Here is a 21,412-nt window from a genome sequence, read left to right on the forward strand (position 1 = left end):
GCGAGACGAATCTAATGAGTCTACTTAATCCATGATTAATCCATAATTAGCGATTTGTTACTGTAGCATCACTATTGCAAATCATGGATTAAGTAAGTTCATTAGATTTGTCTCGCGATTTACAACCCATCAGTGTAAAAAAGTTTGTAAATAGACTTCATTTAGTACTTCATACATATGTCCAAACGCATGATGTGATGTTTTTTTTTGCCAAAATTTCAATTAATCTACAGAAAAATGCAAACTTGCATATCCTGAAAAATGCAGCACATGTTTGGTACGTCCGGTCCCATGCAAACCTCCAAATTTCAATTAATCTTCAGAATAGTCAGAAGGCATAAAGTGCAGTGATCCCTACGTAACCGTTATTAGCCATTGCATCAAGGAATGGATGAAAAGCCACTAATGTTCACACTATGTTTGGACACAGCATCCAGCATCTTTCATCTGTAAATAATGTTGGCGTGAATACAAGAGAGGTGGATGGACCTAATGATGGCTTACAAGTTATAACTGGACAGTGGACACACAAATGCCTTTTTTTTTTGCCTAAATTTTGCACAAGTGTCACTAGAAATGTAAAAACTCAAGATAAGAAGGCACACTGTCTCATAAAGCCAACAGTCAGAAGCAAATTAGCAAACACCAAAATCCACCAGTCATCTTCCTTCCATGTTTGAAACCATAAAGGAGAGCTGTACTGTAGAAAAAGGATGTAAGCATAGAGTGACAAGAGAGATGCTACTTCAGACTTACAGTGTCCATGATTGCAACACATGTTTCCCAGGAAGGGATGAGGGTGACCCGATTCAATGCCATCATGATAGAAGAAAACAAAAGGGGGCAATAATTGCACAACATAATGTCAAGCACAAATATTACCTAAAATCGATTCAGTAACTTATTTTGCACAACAATCTCTCTGTCATGTGCCTTGCCATCCGAGCAAATCTATCACCTAGGACATACCCTTTGGTGGACTGACAGTATAAACACTTATACACAAATTCAAATGCTCGTGGTCTGGCCGTGAACACCGTTGCCTGACCCTGATACGCGACAACTGTTTTCTAATTTTCTATTTTATTTCTTTCAATATATTAAGTATATGATTACTATAAAGACATTAATAGTTATGTTTATCTTTTTCTTGCTCTATTCTCTCTTTAATCTTTTATTTCATTTGGTTTCCCCCTTACTCTGTAACAGTACCATTTCCCAATTTTTTTATCATGTATACCAGATACCTAGATCTCATGCATAAATATTCCAAATAAACTTGTAAATAACAGAAAAGAACTTGGGATTTCAAGATCTTTTCTGTGGAAGGTTTTTTTTAGGGGGTTCTGTGGAAGTTTGTGTAGTGTGTTTATAGCAAATTTGGCCCATGTGGTCCTCACGGTCCATAGTTCACTAGGATGGCCCATGTGTGGCCCATCTGCAAACTTGAAGCAAATAAGCATGTGAATTCCTCACTTCGTTTAAACTCCGGACGTTTATGCTAAAACGAATAATTGCCTGAAACTTAGGATGTTCGTGTTCCTAGAACAAGAATTGTAATTACTTGAAGATTAAGGTGTTCTTGTTCCTAGAACAAAGAATTGCCAGAACTCATGATGCTTCAGCTTATGGAGATCATTGAGTTGGCGGAATAATATATGACATCTGTTCAGATTTAATAGAAAATAAGAGAAGCTTAAAAGGTGCCACAAAGCATGTACTCTAATCTGTACATAGGCATGAAGATTGAGGAGTACAGATTAGTGGTGCAGTTTGATGTCCTACAGGATGCAACTATTAGGAGGTTCGATCGGCAAATTAGGTAGTACATTTTCATCTGACATTCTTAAGGTTCTCTTGCCATATGCCCATATTTTCTGTTAACCAGAACCAGAAATAAATCAATCTACATGTAATGTTGTAAACGAACAGTGTACTGCTCAAGCAAGGACGGGGTTGCTGACAAGCACTGCTTCGAGCTGGATATGAAAAGGAAAGGAATAGTGTAGTGCTCCTTTTCTATTGACTGAAATACGTTTACCCCTCACGAAGGCGTATTATATTATGGCCCACCTGTCATTGTCTGGTACTCCGTCAGTCCCCACTCCCCAGCTCAGATCCAAACGAAACACCACGGCTCGTCGCAGTCGTCTTCTTCCCCAAGCGAGGCCAGATCCAACCTCCCGCCGCGGCCGAGCTCCGCCATGGCTCCCACAGTCCCTTCGGCGGCGAAGTCCGCATCTCCTTCCCAACCCTCCGGGTGCGCCGCTCTCTCCCGCTCTGGCTCCCGAAACTCACCCCCCCCCTCTCGAACCCTAAACTGACCTGCCAACTGGCGACTCTGTTGAGTGCAGGAAGAGCGAGGTGGCCGATCTGAAGCAGCAGCTGCGGCAGCTCGCGGGAAGCCGCGCGCCCGATGCGGACGACCAGCGCCGCGACGTCTTCAAGCGGGTGATCTCCTGCATGACGGCCGGCATCGACGTGTCGGCCGCGTTCGGGGAGATGGTGCTCTGCTCCGCCACCTCCGACGTCGTCACCAAGAAGATGTGCTACCTCTACGTCGGCGTCCACGCGCGCGCGCACCCGGACCTCGCGCTGCTCACAATCAACTTCCTCCAGCGGGACTGCCGCGATCAGGACCCCACCATCCGCGGCCTCGCGCTCCGCAGCCTCTGCTCTCTCCGCGTCCGCAACCTTGTCGAGTATCTCGTCACGCCACTCACGACCGGGCTCAAGGACCCCAGCGCCTACGTCCGGATGATCGCCGCTGTTGGTGCTGCCAAGCTGTATCACATATCTGCCACCGCCTGCATTGATGCTGATCTGCCTGCTTCGCTCAAGGCGCTAATGCTCTCCGACCCAGACGCACAGGTAAACTACCCTGCCACAAACTGCTTGACGGAAACAGGATGCAGTAACCATATTACTACTAATTAGTTACAGTGACCACTGCCACGAACTGACTGTGCAACTGATTAATTGTCTAATGAGCAATTTCCATTTTGTGGACTCTGGAACTAAGTTCACTGCACGAGATCTCAATCCCAACACTGATTGAATTTAGGCACGTGACGTGAGCTTCTACCTAGATTCCTAGAATCTGGTCAACATGCAGCTTGTACCTGCTTTGCAGCTTGTTTGATTGCATAGATGAATAATGCGGCTATAGAAAATGAGGGTAAGGGTATGGTCTATGGTATCAACCCCCACCTGAACAAATTTGAGAACCAGGGTTTGAACCCCGGTTGCCTAACTCCTCCCGCAGAGATTGGCCAGCTGCACTGAGGTAGCTCTAACATGAAAGTGGTTAATGGTGCTGCATATTCATAATTATTCCCTTAGTAATAAAGACTTGTTTGATGCCTGATTGTACTGGTTGTTAGCACATTCCAGCCACCACTTTTTTGTTAACTGGTTATAAATATCAGATTATGCTCACTCCTGTTTGGTTAGATTGTCTGATAAGATCAGTCATCAGTCACACATGAAGTCAACTGTTCTTATATTTAACTTGTGATGTTAGTTTTGCATGACAATCTTTCACCAATTGGTTGGTTTATAGCCCAAGTGATTTTGCATTGTATGCATTATGAGTAATGACCTGCATAGAAAATTACATGAGCTTTTAGTGGATCCACATTCTAGCAAATTTAAAGTCCCTGTCTTACTATCTTCTCAATCCTGGTATGCCTTATTATACTTGCATCAATATCTGTCCATCATGAATTCTTCTCTTTGAATAAGGTAGCACAAAGTATATTCAGCTCCACCTCCAGTCACTACTCACTACTACTTGACATTTTGAACCATGTCAGTCTTCGAAAATTTTGCTTTGAACACTATTTACAAAATCTAATAAATTTTTTGATATCATGAAAGAGCATTTTGAGAGAAGCATACTCATACAAGTTTCATGTTTCTAATCTATATCTTACGGATATATTGATATTCAAATCTTCAAAAGTTTGAATGGAAAGCTTGTCCAAAACGCCATATATTTATGATTGGAGAAGTACCATCTAAACTTACTTAAAACACATCGGATATTACAGTTGGTTGAAGCTGGCACTCGATTACTCGCACTGGATCAAATGAAAGCCTAGATTTCTACTCACCTGATAACTTATGAATAGCAATTGGCATGTTTCCACTTCCCGCTTGTTCTCTCTTGTTGGGGTTTGGTTCAACTGATTAATAAGTGGATGTTACATTGTGTGAGACTATTTTTTTCTGAGGTAAGCTGATTACATTGGTGCACTTGCAGGTAGTTGCCAATTGCCTGCATTCGCTGCAGGAAATCTGGACCCTAGAAGCTGCCAATTCAGAGGCAGCAGCAAGGGAGATTGAAACATTGTATAGCAAGCCAGTGGTATTTTACCTGCTAAACAAGTGAGTTTCGACCTTTCTTGGTGCTTTTCTGGCAATAATCCAAATGTGAATTTACTTGATTTTTTATATGTTTTTACACACAGGATCAAAGAGTTCAGTGAGTGGGCACAGTGCCTTGTCCTTGAGTTGGCATCAAAGTTTCTACCATCTGATAATAATGAAATTTTTGACATAATGAACCTGCTGGAGGATAGACTTCAGCATGCAAATGGAGCTGTTGTTTTGTCAACAATTAAAGTATTTCTCCATTTGACAATGTCTATGACTGACGTTCATCAACAGGTGCACATGTTGCTACTCCCATTATATTACCAGAGATGTAATTTTGCTCATGCAGCACTGTTATGCTGCTTAGGCTCCATTTAACATCGCCATGGCTTTTCAAAACAATTATTTCTTCCGAGATCATTATGTGTCGGACCACCTTTTTAGGATCCATAACAGCATAATCTGATTAGGACTAGTAAAAGTTCCTGGAATAGACTACAGCACAGTACAGCACAACCACCACAAACTGACCCGTTGATGGGTGGTAGCCTTTCATACATTTCTGTCATGTTATACAATCAAATACAATGAAGGTGAAAGTCCAACTTACTCCCTTCAAGTATAGCCAAAGTCTGATTAACGCCCTAAACTATAACCTGGTTCAATTTACCCCCTAAACTATGCCATTTAGTTCATTTCACCCCATAATACAATTTGTCTTTTTTGTTTCTCCACACACAAGTTGAATTTCAATTTCAAATTTGCAGGGTAGTAGTGGACATCACAATGCATATTAAAAAATATTATAATTTTTTCATCATCGTTTTTCATATAACTTTGTACTCCAATGATTAATTTATTATTAAATATCCTAACCTATCAAAATAATGATAAAAAATTATGATGTATTTTTTCTAACATGTGTTATGATGTGTACTATCATCTTGTAAATTTTCAACTTAAAACTCCACATATGCATAGAGAAATGAAAAGTATTAGAGTATATTTGGTAGTAATAGATATACGTATCGTAGACTGCCATATGTATCCCGGGGAGCATTGCCCCCCAAGTCTTGTACTCTAATATATACTGGCCGAGGCCTCAATGCAATACATCCACATCATTATACGCATCTTTATTCCTCCTACAAAAGGTCAAATTGTACTAGGGGTAATTTCAACCAAAGAGCATAGTTTGGGGGGTAAAATGAACCAAACGATAATTTAGGGGGTTATCCAGACTTTGGCTATAGTTGAGGGGAATAATTTAGACTTTTTCCTACATTGAACATACCATTCACATAACTGTTAGCTCGACATAATGCTGTTATGTGCAAGTTCATGTAGTATGGATGTATTTCAGTTCCAAGAACACTTATATTTGGATTTCATATGTGTATTATTTTTTTATCACATTAGGCTTTGATTGAAGGTCATCTAATCGCAGTTTGAATTCTCCTAGGTTTACGAGCGTATAAAAGCACCCTTGCTTACTTTGGTGGGTGCTGGTAGTCCTGAACAGTCATATGCTGTGCTATGTCATCTACATCTCCTGGTGATGCGTGCTCCAATGTTATTTTCCTCTGACTATAAAAGTTTCTACTGCCAATTTAGTGATCCGTCATATGTGAAGAAGCTGAAACTGGAGATGTTGACTGCCATAGCAAATGAAAGCAACACCTATGAAATCGGTATACCAGATATCCAACTTCCAACTCTTTTGTTATGTTTTTACTCATAGGTTACCATTATTGTTCTGAAATATCTATACTGGATGTTTTTCCCACCAGTAACCGAGCTGTGTGAATATGCTGGAAATGTCGATGTACCAATTGCAAGAGAGTCTATACGGGCAGTTGGAAAAATAGCACTCCAGCAATATGATGTTAATGCCATTGTAGATAGGCTTCTACAATTTCTTGAAATGGATAAGGATTTTGTGACTGCTGAAACTCTAGTAAGTTTTCGCAATGCAGGACAACATTCAACTTGCATCTCCAACGTTTCTGATTAAAAACTAAAATGCAGGTCTTGGTGAAAGATCTTCTTAGAAAATACCCTCAATGGAGCCATGATTGTATAGCTGTTGTTGGAAATATCAGTAGCAAAAATATTCAGGAGCCAAAAGGTAAAGCTGCTCTCATATGGATGTTGGGAGAATATTCTCAAGACATGCACGATGCTCCGTATGTCCTTGAAAGTCTTGTTGAAAACTGGGATGAAGAGCACTCTCCTGAGGTACCAACATGTTCTTCCTTATCTTGTTCTATTAATATTTTCCAGTAGTTACATTTTTGTTTTAAGGTGAGCTCAGTATGCATTTTTCTTAAATTCTGTACTAGATTAGCCAAATTACAAAAATTATCTTCCACTGCGAGAAAAAAGTGACTTCTATTTTTCTTATATATGCATGGAAATTTGTTTTTTTTTGACAGTAATGGTATATATACTTATGTAGCTCAGAGTTTTTGTCCCAAAGTTGGTATCAGAAACATACATATCTACTACAAGGACTGAAGCATTTAATAACAGCTGACATTTCTAATCCGTGAAATGAAATGTTTGGCTTCATGTGTGAAATTCATTCCCACTACAATTGAAAGTGGGATGGTTTCGTTACCCCTTTTCTCAACCATCATCTAGAATCTTGTAGGACTGTCCTGATATTAATGTAAAATTCATCCAATTCCATTTCTTTAGATCGTTTTTGATGTCATGGACCTAATCGTTCTTGATCTCCACTTAACTTTTCCATTGTTGTACTTTGCAGGTTCGCTTGCATCTCCTGACTGCAGTGATGAAATGTTTCTTCAAGAGGCCACCGGAGACGCAAAAGGCATTGGGAGCTACATTAGCAGCTGGTTTATCTGACACTCACCAGGTCAGTTGTTTGTGTTTCTGCAACAGTTGGATTATTCGCTACCATTCTATGAATGGTGAAAATATTGTAACTCCAGCTAAACCGCACTTTGTCGCAGGATGTTCATGACAGAGCGCTTTTCTACTACAGGCTTTTGCAATATGATCCTGCTGTGGCAGAACGTGTAGTAAACCCTCCCAAACAAGCTGTCTCTGTATTCGCAGATACGCAGAGCAGTGAAATGAAAGATAGGATATTTGATGAGTTCAACAGTCTATCAGTTGTATATCAGAAGGTATGCGATATTGAAAATTTTAAGTACGGACACTGTTTATTGGTTAGTTTAGCAGATTTTCAATATCATATAATTACTAATTAGGGCTTTGTTGGTATTCCTGCCATTATCAAATTTTGTGTCCACCCTTGTACTCCCTCTGTCCCAAAATAAGTGTAGTTTTAGGAGTTGGGCACGGGAATTAAGGAGGGGTAAAAAAGTAGAGTGCACATAAAACGAGGAGGGGTAGAGGAGGAGAGAGATAGAGATAGAGTTGTATTGGAAAGCAAGAACTACACTTATTTTGGGACAAATTTTGAATCCTAAAACTACACTTATTTTGGGACGGAGGGAGTATGTGACAACCTTATCTTTAGTATTCTTTCTCTTTAGTTGTCTCTTTTCAGTGATTAAGCTGCTTTAGCTGATGTTTTGGCATAGCAGAGCATGGATGACAATACTACATTACTGTGATAGATTATTTATTTAATTTTGACAGATTCCAACTGCTGTTAGGGGCTAGATTTTAATGTAGTGGTTTGCTGAATACTATTGATCGTAACCAATCTCAACTTGTCTTATGACAAAATGTTGAATTCTTTAGATAACTTTCATGAGAATCAACTTAATTTTCCTCAAAAAAAGATAACGACTCTGAATGAAAAAAACTGTGTGCATGTTCTTTTTAAAATTAGCTATGAGCCTGTGAGTATGTGGAAGTTGGGTAACATTGTACATTTATAACAACTTATCATACACCAGATTTTGAAAATTAAGGACCGTCTTCAACCGCAAACCTGTTTATAGGCTGCGATATTCGCTTCTAGTAAATTGAGTTAATGTCTTTGTTATGTATTGATTTGGTGTTGGACTTCGTTGAGAAATGAACTGTCTTCAACTGCAACATTGGTCATAGACCATTATGGATGTTTTTTAGACCCTTGCTTGAGGCAAATTGAGTTAGTGTGACTCAACTCATGTCTTTGTTAGGTTTTCTTATTGACAAGCATTGTTGAGAGATGAGTCTATTCACACTCTGTCATGCAAAATGCAACTGTTTTACTGTTATGGTGAAATAAAATCCACATTTCTGTGGCATGGACTTATTACAATTTACAAATACCGGAGCTCGCTGGAGCATGTGTTTGTAGAAAGGCATATACTCTTCCGATCTTTCCAATATTATCCTATTGTCTATATATTATTCACAATTTGTCTGACAGGTACTAACTTCTATGTACTTGGCAGCCATCGTACATGTTTACAGATAAGGAGCATCGTGGACCATTTGAGTATTCTGAGGATCTTACAAACTTGACTGTTGGGACAGAGGCTCAGGAAAATGTAATATCTGCCCAAAGATATCAAGAAAATGATAATGATCTTTTGCTTAGTACTTCAGATAAAGAGGACAATGGTACAAGAGCCAGCAATGGTTCAGCCACCTCTACATACAATGCTCCTTCGGACTTGATTGGCTCTTCATTGATAAGTTCTCAAACACCAGCTGAAACTTCACTAATAAATACTGGTGGGCCGACATATTCCTCGCAATCAAACTTCAGTCTTGATGACCTTCTTGGGCTTGGTGTTACTGAAACTCCCACGCCACCACCACCACCAGCTCTGACCCTTAACTCAAAACCTGTGTTAGATCCTGGTACGTTCCAGAGGAAATGGGGCCAGTTAGCATTGGCACTGACTCAGGTATGCTACTATCTAGTTTTTGCCCATGCATTTTCTGATTACCAGCGGTGCAACATATGCCACATAGGATTTTCATTTCCTGTTTTTTTTTCGTACGATAGATAAGGCATGAGATTCTTCTTTGGTGCCAATCTAGTATGTTTGTTTCTGGCCAAGAGTCCGAAACTGAAGTTTCTGTTCCAACTTCCGACCTCTAGACAGTGTTTTTGTTTGGTTCAAGAGTCCTATGATTTAGCGAGGTGGTCTAATTAATGTTGATGCCATGGCCGTTAAGATATGCGTCTTGCCATGAAATTCATCCCCCCAAAATGTCTTGCATCATGTTCCGAACTTTTTTTTTCCCATTCTGATCTTGAGTCTTGTGCCTGAACCGTGACCTTTGTGTCTTTTGGGTTTCATCTCTAGCCTACCCAACTCGCTTGGGACAAAAGGCTATGTTGTTGTTGTTGTTGTTGTTGTTGTCGTCGTCGTCTGATCTTGAGTCTTGTTCTCTTATCTTATGTCTTACTTTGATAGGAGTGCTCTTTGAGTCCACAAGGAGCAGCATCATTAATGAACCCCCAATCGCTCATCCGCCATATGCAAAGCAATTACATCCAATGTATTGCTTCAGGTGGTCAGCCTCCAAACTACAAGTTCTTTTTCTATGCACAGAAAGATGGGGCTACTGCCTTCTTCCTTGTAGAGTGTATCGTCAACACAGCATCAGCAAAGGCACAGCTCAAAATCAAGGCCGATGATGGGACTGCTGCTGAGGCATTCTCGACTTTGTTTCAGTCGGCCTTGTCCAAATTTGGGCTTTCTTGATCCTGAGCATTTTCTGCCTCAGTGATTCACTGGTCCACGGGTTTTCTGCCTTGCCCTCTGTCTCCGGCCCAGTTCGAGTAAACTTGTCCAGTATACATTTTATCACCAAAATTTTGGAGAATGAGATGAAAAATTGCCGTTTGAGGGCGTAGAAAAATTATTAGATCAGCAAGGAGAGAACACTGGAGTTTTGTAGGGGGTAATCTGATTTGTTCCCTCTGGGTGAAGAACTGGGCATTTGTATGTCATCCAGAGAAACAGCTGGTGAGATGCTCAGGTAAACGTTGGTTTGATGTTGCCTATGGTGGAGCTGAATATCCTTTTTCCCAAGGGATGTAAAAAGAATAGGGACACCTTTCATGTATGTTATTTACTTATTTTTACTTGCACAGATCAATAAAGATGTTTACCATTTGTCAGATTCATTTTCACTTGGCCGACAGCACTGCCACATGTTACCCACGGTATGAGTTTGTCACTCTGCCATATATTGAAATAGCATCACATCATGAGATACAAATACATGTTTTTACAAGTGATTGTTAACGCAAGTCAGCCGAATAAACGAGAAACAAATAAACAAAGCGTCCATCCACATTTCGTCCGATCATCTGCATTCTGCAGTCTCAGCAGCCTCATGTATAATTGTCTGAAACTTGATGAACCGGCTAGACCGCATCGGGAATCCTCAAATCGCCATCACAGGCTTTCAGCTCTGCAAATGATGGCAACCACAACGCCTAATCACGCATGAACACAAAAATTACCAACTAGTTAATCACATACAAACGCCGATATTTTCACATCGAAAACTCTGATCCCTCCAGTTGTATGATAAAACTAGCTAGATTCCACAACACCACAGCTAGCTCGCCTCTTGCTGTTCAATCAAAACATCAGGCACATGATGGACGCACATAAAAACAGATCACAGATGAACATGGATCTAGTTCATACCATCACATTAATAGCATAGCAGATTCATATAACCAACTTAACGGATTTGGTCCGTTCTATAGAAGACACATCCGCCAACAAGAAATTATTACGCTCAACCTGCTCCCAGAAGCATCACGGACTCGCCAACCCTCACCAACTCGATCCAGCACATGTGAAAACAACCAACCAGCTATGAACTACTACGAGAGCAGGCGAGACCGACCGCATCCGGGGGGCCCTGCCGGGGGAGGCCCGATCAGACGGGGGAGAGGAGCTGGGAGATGGAGGGCTTGGGCTCCGAGTTCATGCCGATGACGATGACGAGCGGGATGAAGCCGTAGTGCGCCGCCACCTTGGCCGTCTTCATCGTCCACGTGGTCCACTCCTTGACGAGCCGCACCGCGGTCGCCGCCCTGGTGGCCTCCCCGTCGGCCGCGGCCGCGGCGGAGTCCTTCCTCCCGCCCTTGCCCTTGGGCTTCGCCTTCAGCGACGGACGCGACGCCATGGCGCGGATCCCCCGACCCCGGGCTCGACCTGATCCGGCTCGCGGAGCGAAAACCCTAGGGGAGGCGGTGGCGTTTGGGGGGGATTCTTTGGATTGATGGGTGGTGATGCGGCGCCCTCCTGTTAGGTTAATATGGGTCGGTTGCTGGGCTATTGGGCCATCCGCGGGTCACCTGGCAGGCCTGACGGTCAGTCTGCGAGGGTTCGGTTCGACCCTCGATCCGCTCCTGATTTTAGCCCACGGGCCGAACCGGTGCAGCCCTAAACAAAAGAGGGGCGTTAGGGTATCGATGCCATCGACCCTAATCGACCCTCGGGTAGGGTTTGCGAAACCGTTGGGAACCGGTCCGGCCCGGTTTGTGAACCGGCCGGTATTAAACCGGCCATAATTCAAAATTTTAATTTGAATTCAAAAAAATAAAAAAATCCCAGAAAATTTCTAAAAATACTACACGGTGCGAAGAATATAATAATGTAAAACTTTCTCAAAAATTCATTCATTTAGCCTAGTTTGAGGAATTTTGAAGTAAATTCAAAAAAGAAAAAGAAAAAACACGAAGACCCATTAAGGCCCATGGTGGTCTGCATGCTTAGATAGGGTTCGGTGTCAGGGGGTAGCGCCCCACACTCGCTCCCTATCCGCCCGCAGCCGCTCTCTGTCCGCCACCCCGCCGTCCCCCAGGAGGCAACCGGCGCCCGTGGCCGGTTAGCCGTGCTCCGCGCCCGGTTTGGCCGGCTTACCGGCGCCCCCCCCGGATCCGGCGCATACCGGTGCGCGTGGCCGGCTTACCGTCCGGGCGGAGTGGTTTACCGGTCGGTGTCGCCGGTTACCGACCCGACCGGGAGAGAAGGTAAGAGCTCAAAATTTTTGAGTAGAATGCTTGGTTAGGGCATATTTAGGTGTATGATTTAGAATATTAGATGATTTGTTTTAGGATTTAGGTTACATTTAGGTGTATGGCTGAAAAGTTATAGGTTTTAGGTAAGATTTAGGTGTACTAATTTAGGATTTAGGTAAGATTTAGGTGTAGGATTTAGGATTCTATTTATTCGATTGAGATGTTTTTGTTGTCCATTTATGCAGGTAGAAAATGTCTAGGAGAGATAGAGATGTTGTATGGGAACATGGTGAAAATATTTATCCCGGATGGCGATGCAACTATTGTCGTACGCAGAAAAGAGGAGGTGGTGCAACAAGATTGAAGCAACATTTAGCTCACCGCGGGGCGGAGGTGGTCCATTGTAGGAATGTGCCACCTGATGTGCGGGACTTCTTTCAGCGTGAGTTGGATAGGGCAAAGAAGGCAACTACTGACCGGGCCCGAGAGAGGTTGAGACGGGAGAAGGCTGCAGCGGAGGGAAACTATCCCGGTGATGAAGAAGATGAGGAGGCTCAGGTGCAGCGTGCCATGGATCTATCGAGAGCGGAAGCAAAGTTCCGACGGGGGGTTGAACAGAGAGGAGGTGCATATGAGCGTGGAGGGGTAGTGGTTCGACGAGGGGGAATATTATGCAGAGGATGTTTCGAAGGCCCACTTCGCAGAGGGAGAGTCCTGTGGTGGAGGACTATAACTTGGCAGCTGGTGGGAGAAGAGGAATGACGTAACCAAGGATTGATACAGGCTCCTGGACGCAGAAGGGTAAGAACGCAAAGGAAGCTATTGATAAAGCTTGGTCAAAGTTTTTCCATATTGCAGGAGTACCTGGAAGACAGGCTAACAGTCCATACTTTATCAGCGCGGTCAGGGAGACACAGAAGTGGTGTAAGTTTTCTTTCATTGCAATGATACCTATGAGCTTACATTCTTGTATCTCATGATTTTCATATGGTTGCAGGTGAAGGTATCGCATCACCCACTGGACAGGATATTGATGGCAAGTACCTTAATCAGAATGAGCAAGACTTGAAGACGAGGTACGTAAAGTTTCAGAAAGACTGGCCCTTATTTGGCATCACGTTGATGTGTGATTCATGGACTGGTCCGACGAGGATGAGTGTCATCAACTTTTTGATATATTGCAATGAGGTCATCAACTGGAGTACTTTTGCCTTGCTGCATACAAAGGTTCGCAATCGGTTGTCGTACAAGAAACTTAATAAGCTTGTCTATGTCAACTACATCCTTCGTCTCCGACTTGAGGAGGTCTCCGGCCCACTGATGCGTGAAGAAGGTGATTTCATTGACCAGCTAGCCCATCTTTCTTTCTATGATGAGAATAATCCGGTGCGGGAATGGATGGAATATGGTAGATCTAACCGGGCTCCAGTTCTGGATGAGGATGATGATGACGGTGACATCCCTCTCCCGTCCCATATTGTCAGAGATCAAATAAACGTGTCAGATCTACGTGAGGCTACGGGGAATGATTCCATCAGCGATTGGGCACGTCAAAATATAGGTGACACTCACCTAGGGAAGAGAAAGTTGCAGAAGGGGCCTAAGAAGGGTGACCCGAAGCGTCGAAAAAGCAAAGAAACAGCAAAACCAGTGAGCAGCGATACCGAGACTGATGATGGCGAAGGTGAGCGTAGTCCTCCGTATCAGGAGTCTGAGGATAGCAGCTCGGCCGATGATGGTGACGGTGCTGATCCTGATGCTGGAGGTGGTGGTAGTGGTGCTCATGTTGCTGCTGCTGGTAGTAGTGGTGCTCGTTGTGTTCGTTTCACAGGTATACATTACACATATAAATAGACACATATTTCTGACTATGAGTATTGACTACTAATTATGAAATTTGGTTGATTGCAGGGGAGACTCAGTTCACACATGCTATTCAGGACACCGACCATGGAGTACCGCACTCGCAGAGGAGAACAGGTGGACCGACGGACTATGACAGTCCACAGCACTCTTCTTCCTCCTACAGCGATTCCAGACAATTTTTTCACTACCCCATTCCTGACATCAGCATGCAGCCACCGACGAGGTGGGTGTACGATTGGGAAGACCCACATTTTTATACTATGTTAGTTCAGGAATGGCAGACAACATCGGCGTGGACGGGCCAAACTTGGCAACATTACAAGGCTGAGCTGCTTAGAGTGCGAGGTATCGCTTTGATGTCCACCGCCGAATACCAAACCGCGTCCCAAATGGGGGTCTTCCCATTCCTACGTTGAACTTTCATTTCATGTGTATATGTGTATGACTCTTTGTATGCACGCTTATTACTATTGTATTTGTATGCATGATTATAAATTATTGCTTTGGTAAGGTCATTTACATTAAAACGTGCATAGCTAATGCCGAAATTTCCTTTTATTTCACACCGGGGATCCATTTTTAAGCGTCGGAAAACTGTTCGAAACCACCGGTATACCGGCCAAACCGGCCGGTAAACCGGAATAATCGGCTGGTATGCCGCTAGGAACCGGAAGTCACAGGTATACTGGTCAAACCGGCCGGTAAACCGGTCTAACCGGCCGGTATATCTGTTAGAACCGCTTCAATGGGGAAATTTGAATTCAAATTTCCGTTTGGCCGGTTCCGATCGGTAACCGGCCTAACCGGACCGGTTAGCCGGAACCGGACCCCGGCGGTTAGGCCGGACCGGTCGGAAAATTGTAACACCCAAGTGTTAAACTTGGGTTTAACTAGCTAACTAGTGACCAAATTCTCTCGGTTACAAGTCGAGTCACAAATCGACTCAAAACTCGATTTCAAATCCTGGAGCAAGCCGAACCCGGATACTCCGGGTACGAATCCGGAAATTCCGGATTTACCCGGATACTCCGGATATTCTTCCGGATACTCCGGACCTGGAACTTTATATCTCAAGTTTTGGTCTTTTTGCTGTTCCCAAATGTTATAAAACATTACTCACTCTCTCCCGTGCTCTCTCTCACTCTCTCCCGTGTCTCTCCCTCTCTCTCTCGTGCTCTCTTTCCCCCAAACCCTAGAGACCCAAAACCCTCCCTCTACCCTTGATCCAAGGCCCACGGGAGCTTCACTTGGGTGGTGGATCATCTATCCCGCGTGCTCCATCCCTGGACGGCTTGGGTTCAAACCCTTGGAGCAAGGAAGAGCTCACCCCAAGGTAAATAAGCTAGGGTTCGGCAAGTCCCGTGTTCTAGGGGGTTCGAATCGATTTCCTCCGGTTAGTCATCTTCTTATGAATCACTCTACTAGGGTCTAGGCGGGTTTCGATTTTTGTGGATTGGTTTTTCTAGAAATCACGATTTCAGTTTTTGGGGCGAAAAGTGCTGTCGGACCCGGAAACTCCGGGTATAAGCCCGGAAACTCCGGGTTTTGAAAACTCCGGGCGAAACTCCGGGTATAGGCCCGGAAACTCCGGATTTCTGAATCCGGATACTCCGGGTATGAATCCGGATATTCCGGGTTTTAATAGAACTGTTGGGTGTAGAATTGGGTATATTTGGGGTAAATTTGTAGTGTTTCTACTTGGGCATTTCAAGGATTGTTGTTGCATATCGTTTTTGCATGCATTCTCATATCATTGCATACGTGTAGATGCTGCCGCCGAGGGAGCCGTATACGCAGTGGTTGCGGAGCCACAGGAGCCGCAGGGGTCAGCCCCGCAGGAGGAGGTTCGCGGGGAGTCGGCCCAAGGCCCCACTCACCCCAGTGTTGAGCAGCAGACGCAAGGCAAGCCCCGGTGCACATCCTTCTATTTTAAATTATGACACCTATGTATATGTTCTATTACTTGTGCATTAGGTGTTGGAATTAATTGGAACCTTAGTTGCATGATTCCCTAGGATTCCCTGAGTTATACTAGTATGTATAGGACAATAGAAGTGCTATGCTTAATAGTCGCGATAGAAGTCGAGTGACTCTTGTCACTCGCGAGATATAGGAAAGCTTTAGAAGCCGAGTAATTGCCGGTTACTCGCGAGATACATTGTTATCTTTGTACTTCAGTATTTGACTTGGTTTGGAATGGATATGGAAATGTGAGACCGGGCGGGGATGATGATGTTAGGTGGCAGCAGGACAGGGTTCCTGGGTGTCTTAGCCCCGTCCGTGTCGATTAAGGACCGGTCGTTGTGGCAGTGCTGATCGGGGATTGAATTGTACTAACCGCATGCCGGGAGTAGGAGGTAGTCGAAACCGGTAAGCCTAGTACTGCCTCGCTTCGAAAGTACAGAACTGCATCACCACCCCGTAGGGCGAGTCGAGTAGTCGCGGAGAAACGGGATGCATATGTTTACTTTTGGTGGTCTCACGTTGAGCTCGGCCGACTATATGAAGGTGGGGTGGTTCTGTAGTTCGAGGCGGGGAGGGGAATTGTTGGCGTGTATAGTCCGACGGGGCAAATACGTGCCGTGTTGGTTAGGTCCACCTTGCAAGGTTAAATTGGATCGATTCGCCGTGTCTCACGGTTATGAGGGCCTTGATCTCTTTGTCACACCGTAGCAAATGAGATAGAATATTAGAAACATAAAAATGGATACTATTCTGAATCTTAATTTGTATGCCCCAACTTGGGTGTTTAGATAGGCAAACATTAGTAAGAGTCTATCTACCTAAAATATGGGGCTAAAACATGGAAAGTAAGGATACACCTTTAGTTGCTTTTTCTGCAAAACAAACCACCAGCCAAAGGCCGTGCATGTCTAGATATGTGGGCTAAGTTATACCCACTGGTCGGGTAAGCCTTGCTGAGTATTAGAATACTCAGGGTTTGTTGCCACCATTATTATTTCAGGACCCCAGGACGTCGACTTCTACCCCCTGTTGCGTCAAGTTCATCCGCCGGGATGCAGAGGGGTGGCAGGTCGTGGAGCGAGACCCTTAGGTTAGGGGTTTGTCGGGTTGCACACTCGAGGGCGGAGTGTTCAGCCCATCTGTTTTGTTGGGACCTGTCTGACCGGTCTGGTGGACCGGTCTGACCGGTATCCCTTGGGCAGGTGCATGCACGCCGGTCTGACCGGTTCTCCTAACCGGTCTGACCGGTGTTGTTAGGCTGAGAGTTGGCAGCAGTGTAGGGTAGTTTGTTTTAGTGTAATTTCTTTCAAGTTTCAACTTTAGTCCTCCAGTTGTAAATTTGTGAGGGTTCCAACTTATGTAAATTAACTTTGTAATTGAAACTCGGTTTGTAAACTTAAAGTCCTATCACACATCATTGTATAATTTCAAGTATTTGTGTCGTGCTTGTACCGTCTGTGCCCACCTTCGCGTGGGACTACCGGTGTTGTTTCGATCGGGCCGTGGGTTGAGAAGGGATCGCCAAATTAAGCCGTTAAGCTAATACGCCCGATGTTTTCAAATGACGGCCATTATGCTTAATTAGAATTTTAATTTGGCGGTTCCGTCACAAAAATGAAACCCTCCTGGGGTCGACCCGACCGCGCCGCCCCTTGTTCCCTCGCGGGAGCGTCGCCCCGCCGGCCGCCGGCCGCCGGCCGCCGCCCTCCTTTCTCGCAGCAGCGGCGCCCCACCGGCCGCCGGCCTCCTTCCTCGCGGCAGCGTCGTTCCTCCTTCCTCTCGGCAGGTGCGCTTCTCCAAGCGTCGCGCGGGGCTCTTCAAGAAGGCCTTCGAGCTCTCGCTGCTCTGCGACGCCGATGTCGCGCTCCTCGTCTTCTCCCCCGCCGGCAAGCTCTACGAGTACGCCTCCGCAAGGTCAGTTCGGCCTCCGCCCCCCTGAATTAGTTACTTGCTTGCTCGTCCAGTCCAATCCAATCCAACCAGTTTTAGTGAGCTAAGCACGACCCCCCGCCCAGTTCGGTCCAGGCGTCCGTGGGTCTTGATCCCGTCCGGCGGCGGCGTGCGCTAGCTAGACGGACACGACGGCGAGCCACCGTCCGTTACTTGCTTTGTGCTGATCATGCTTGTTTTACTGCAATTTCTTGATGATTGATTGACCTATTACTACGACCCACTGCATCTTGTCATGACTGAATATGAGATTCTATTCAATTCTGATCTTGTCAATACATAGCTAGAGTTTGTGGTATGTTCTCAGCTGGATACCTGCTAGCCTACCCTTGCAAACCTGCATTAAGTCATTAAGCTTTTGAGGGCTCTATTGGAAGAGGATTTGGTACTATACTACTGTTCTTGGTAATAAAATTTAAGCAACCTCATGAGTTCGTGTTATTCAACATAAGGAATATATCAGTACAGTTACCACATCATTTGATATGAGCTATTGCAAGTCTGCAACATCAGTTGTTGCAGTGTAGTATGTTCTTCAGTTCAACATATAATTTAATTCAGTTCAACATAAGGAATATACCTTTTTCTGCTCCAAGCATATCGGGACAGACTTGCTAACGAAGCATCCATATGTGCAGGCATAGATGGAGTGGGAAATATGAAGCTCATTTGTGGGACATTTCTTGCAGAGTAGAAGGACATAGAAGAAAAGGGAAATAAGGTTTCATATATGGCATGCTGTTTCCCGCATTTGTTTCAGTCTATTCTCATTTATCTATCAGTGTGCGATTATCATGAGTAGTGTGTTCTTTTGCAGTGGTAGAACATGACTAGGATTGTTTCCAGTTAATAGAAGAGCACAATTTTGTATAGCACTCTCCAGGCCACATTTCACTTAGCACAAACTACACTCAGTCATAGAATACTTAAAAATGTTATGTTTCTTTCATTGTCGGGTCAACACTGAAGTTGTTTTTTGGGTATCATATAACTCTATCATCTGTCCAAGATCCCCACCTGCACATTAAGATTGTTCTGTGCCTTATTCTGATCCTTTCACTTACTATTGTTGGCATTGCACACTTGGATGACCATTAATATACAGCAAAAGTAGCTCGGTAGTCGGTATACATTTAGTTGTGGTGATAGTTTGCTGTGCGCCTAGTTAAATCTCACATTTCACTGCCTTTCAAATATCTCTGGATCTCTGTTTTCTAAGTTCTAGCTACATAACTTCAAAAGTAGCTGCATCCTTTATCACAATGTGGTTCTGATACAGCTAGGAATATTTGTGGACAAATGATAATTTTGTTGTATTTGGTGATCGGAAGATTAACTGGATGAAGCATGAGCATTTTCAATTATAAATATATCTGGCAGAATTTCAATGGAGCAGGTTAGAAACACTCTGAATAATTGCAGTTCAGTGCATTTATACTCTGCATTTTTTTTACCTCAAGCATTTTTTTTACATGAAACAGATTCATTTTGTAGGATTCATCCAGGATACAAAATAATTGATGCTGACGGTAATAGTGACAGGCTGAGATCAATGATGTTTATCAAACAAATATTCAGATCCATGTGGTGCCTAACATCCATTTTGATCATTTACTGAAACAATATGTGTTGTGTTGAAAGCTTGAACTCGGTAATGTAATGATGTATTTGACTACTGAGACTTTGGGCTTCGTTTGTATTTTGTAATCCATGTCTGAATGCTATAGCTTTGGAGGTATTTTGATTTGCAAGAAGGATTTTTCTTGAGGCTTGCATATGCTTTGGAGGTATTTGTGGCTGGTCCGTGCATAGCCATTTCAGGGTACAAACTGCTTGTTTAATCATTGTGAAGCGAGATGCATGCATGCTGGAGTGGTTCGACCCTGTGCGCTGCATGCGGAGTGGCTCGACCCTGGTGCCCCGCGGGCCAGTGAGGTTTTTAAAATGTGAGGTGCGGGTTGACCCGTGGTCCACTTTCCACTCTGACGGGCCAGAGGGGCAGCAACAGGGTCGCTCCGATCCGCCCCCCTTGCAGGTTGACCTGACGGACTCTGAATGGCTAGAACTCCTCCTGAGCCAGGATTTCGATGTGGGTATGGATGGGCTTCAAACTGCGGTTGGGCTGAACGGACATTCACGCTGCGTTTGTAATTAGGGGTGGTAGAGCCTCTTAAATAGATAATCTTAACAGCCTAGCGCGGAGCATCTCCAGGAGACTGCCTATAATACTAACTAAAATTAGAGAGTTTGAGGCTAGATAAAAAATATAAAACTTCTAAAATAGAGGGCTAAACCAACATATACTCTCTAAATTAGACTCTCCATCCAGTTGGCCCTACATGTCACACTCCATCTTCTTCCTCCCCCACCTCTCCATCCCGGCGCCCCACCTTGGCCCACCGCTAGCTGCCCCCGCGCCAGCCTCCGACAGGCTCACCACGGCCTCCGCTTGCCGCACCACATCGCCCTCCGCCGCGCTGGCCTCCGCTCGTCGCCCTCGCGTCGAACTCCAACGGGCTCACCGCGGCCTTCGCTTGCCGCCTCGGCTACCCCACGCCGACCTTTGTGCCAGCCTTCGCAGAGGGAGGAGGCGCCGGCGGGGGAGGCTCGGCGGAGGAGGATGGGGGTGGCACGAGATCCCAGGGAGCACGGGAGGGTGGGATCGGGAGCTCAGGAGCGGGATGATGAGTAGGAGGGGTTCGGCTTCTTTGTCGAGCGAGTGGGATGGGATACCGAGTAGGATAGCTATCCGAGAAAAATACAGAGTTTGTTGGATCCAGTTTTTGGTGGAGTTTCACTTTTCTTAGCTAATTCATCAAGGATAGAGAGTTTCATGGAGATGCTCTTATCTTATATAATTTTAAACTAAAATATATAAGAGGCAAATTGGATTGTGAAGAGAGTACTGTGCTCATGGTCCATTACCACTCTAATTTTTAATGGACCAATCTAATGTGCGGGAGGTTCTAGCAACCGTGCGTCTTGATATGATGTATTTTATTGGAAAAACAAAAGAAATCACCAATATAAATCTACAGAGCACGACAACAATGTTGCAATCAATCGTTATCGTTGGACTAACACGGGTGCGAAGAGAAAGGTTAGGTCTACATTTCCACATACCCCCCTCTGCTACGGCCTACACGAGGATAGATGGAAGAGCTACGGGGGCCTGGGCGCCTGGCCATGTTTGTCTCACGAGTCATCACTACTTACCATCCATATCGGTCAAGCTAAAGTTGTTACAAAACTATAGGTCAACCTAAAAGTGCAGGTTCTATAGCGCTCGTACTACCCGGCCTGATATATTAGTATATGACTGGC

The 21,412-nt window shown here is 44.4% G+C and overlaps 3 protein-coding genes across 3 annotated transcripts; 2 read left to right on the forward strand and 1 right to left on the reverse strand.

Moving 5' to 3' along the window:
* The first annotated feature begins 2,099 nt into the window (after positions 1 to 2,099).
* LOC120676097 (beta-adaptin-like protein A) lies at positions 2,100 to 10,450 on the forward strand. The gene is made up of 11 exons (XM_039957322.1): positions 2,100 to 2,260; positions 2,355 to 2,871; positions 4,265 to 4,389; positions 4,473 to 4,671; positions 5,840 to 6,068; positions 6,168 to 6,334; positions 6,406 to 6,615; positions 7,148 to 7,258; positions 7,356 to 7,532; positions 8,760 to 9,218; positions 9,735 to 10,450. Exons 1-11 carry the CDS (start codon positions 2,205 to 2,207, stop codon positions 10,023 to 10,025), a joined length of 2,541 nt encoding a protein of 846 aa, XP_039813256.1. The 5' UTR covers positions 2,100 to 2,204; the 3' UTR covers positions 10,026 to 10,450.
* Positions 10,451 to 10,943: 493 nt separating this feature from the next.
* LOC120676098 (mitochondrial import receptor subunit TOM7-1-like) lies at positions 10,944 to 11,578 on the reverse strand. Its single transcript, XM_039957323.1, has one exon. The coding sequence runs from the start codon at positions 11,467 to 11,469 to the stop codon at positions 11,221 to 11,223; it is 249 nt and encodes an 82-aa protein (XP_039813257.1). The 5' UTR covers positions 11,470 to 11,578; the 3' UTR covers positions 10,944 to 11,220.
* A 6,184-nt stretch (positions 11,579 to 17,762) lies between these two features.
* On the forward strand, positions 17,763 to 19,863 carry LOC120674866 (MADS-box protein AGL24-like; the record flags this gene model as incomplete). Its single annotated transcript, XM_039955969.1, has 2 exons — positions 17,763 to 18,052; positions 18,727 to 19,863. Coding segments are annotated over 2 exons (372 nt in total), but the record flags the coding sequence as incomplete, so codon positions are not given.
* Between the last annotated feature and the right edge of the window lie 1,549 nt (positions 19,864 to 21,412).

The sequence above is a fragment of the Panicum virgatum genome, chromosome 5N (genome assembly GCF_016808335.1).
Source record: "Panicum virgatum strain AP13 chromosome 5N, P.virgatum_v5, whole genome shotgun sequence".
Lineage (NCBI taxonomy): Eukaryota > Viridiplantae > Streptophyta > Magnoliopsida > Poales > Poaceae > Panicum > Panicum virgatum.

What these genes read in the sequence shown, in the direction of transcription:
- LOC120676098 (XM_039957323.1), bottom strand. Translation starts at nt 11,469, where the DNA reads ATGGCGTCGCGTCCGTCGCTGAAGGCGAAGCCCAAGGGCAAGGGCGGG.
- LOC120676097 (XM_039957322.1), top strand. Translation starts at nt 2,205, where the DNA reads ATGGCTCCCACAGTCCCTTCGGCGGCGAAGTCCGCATCTCCTTCCCAA. An exon ending in GTTTATCTGACACTCACCAG is followed by an intron (nt 7,259 to 7,355) that starts GTCAGTTGTTTG and finishes ACTTTGTCGCAG; the next exon opens with GATGTTCATGACAGAGCGCT. An exon ending in TATCAGTTGTATATCAGAAG is followed by an intron (nt 7,533 to 8,759) that starts GTATGCGATATT and finishes TGTACTTGGCAG; the next exon opens with CCATCGTACATGTTTACAGA.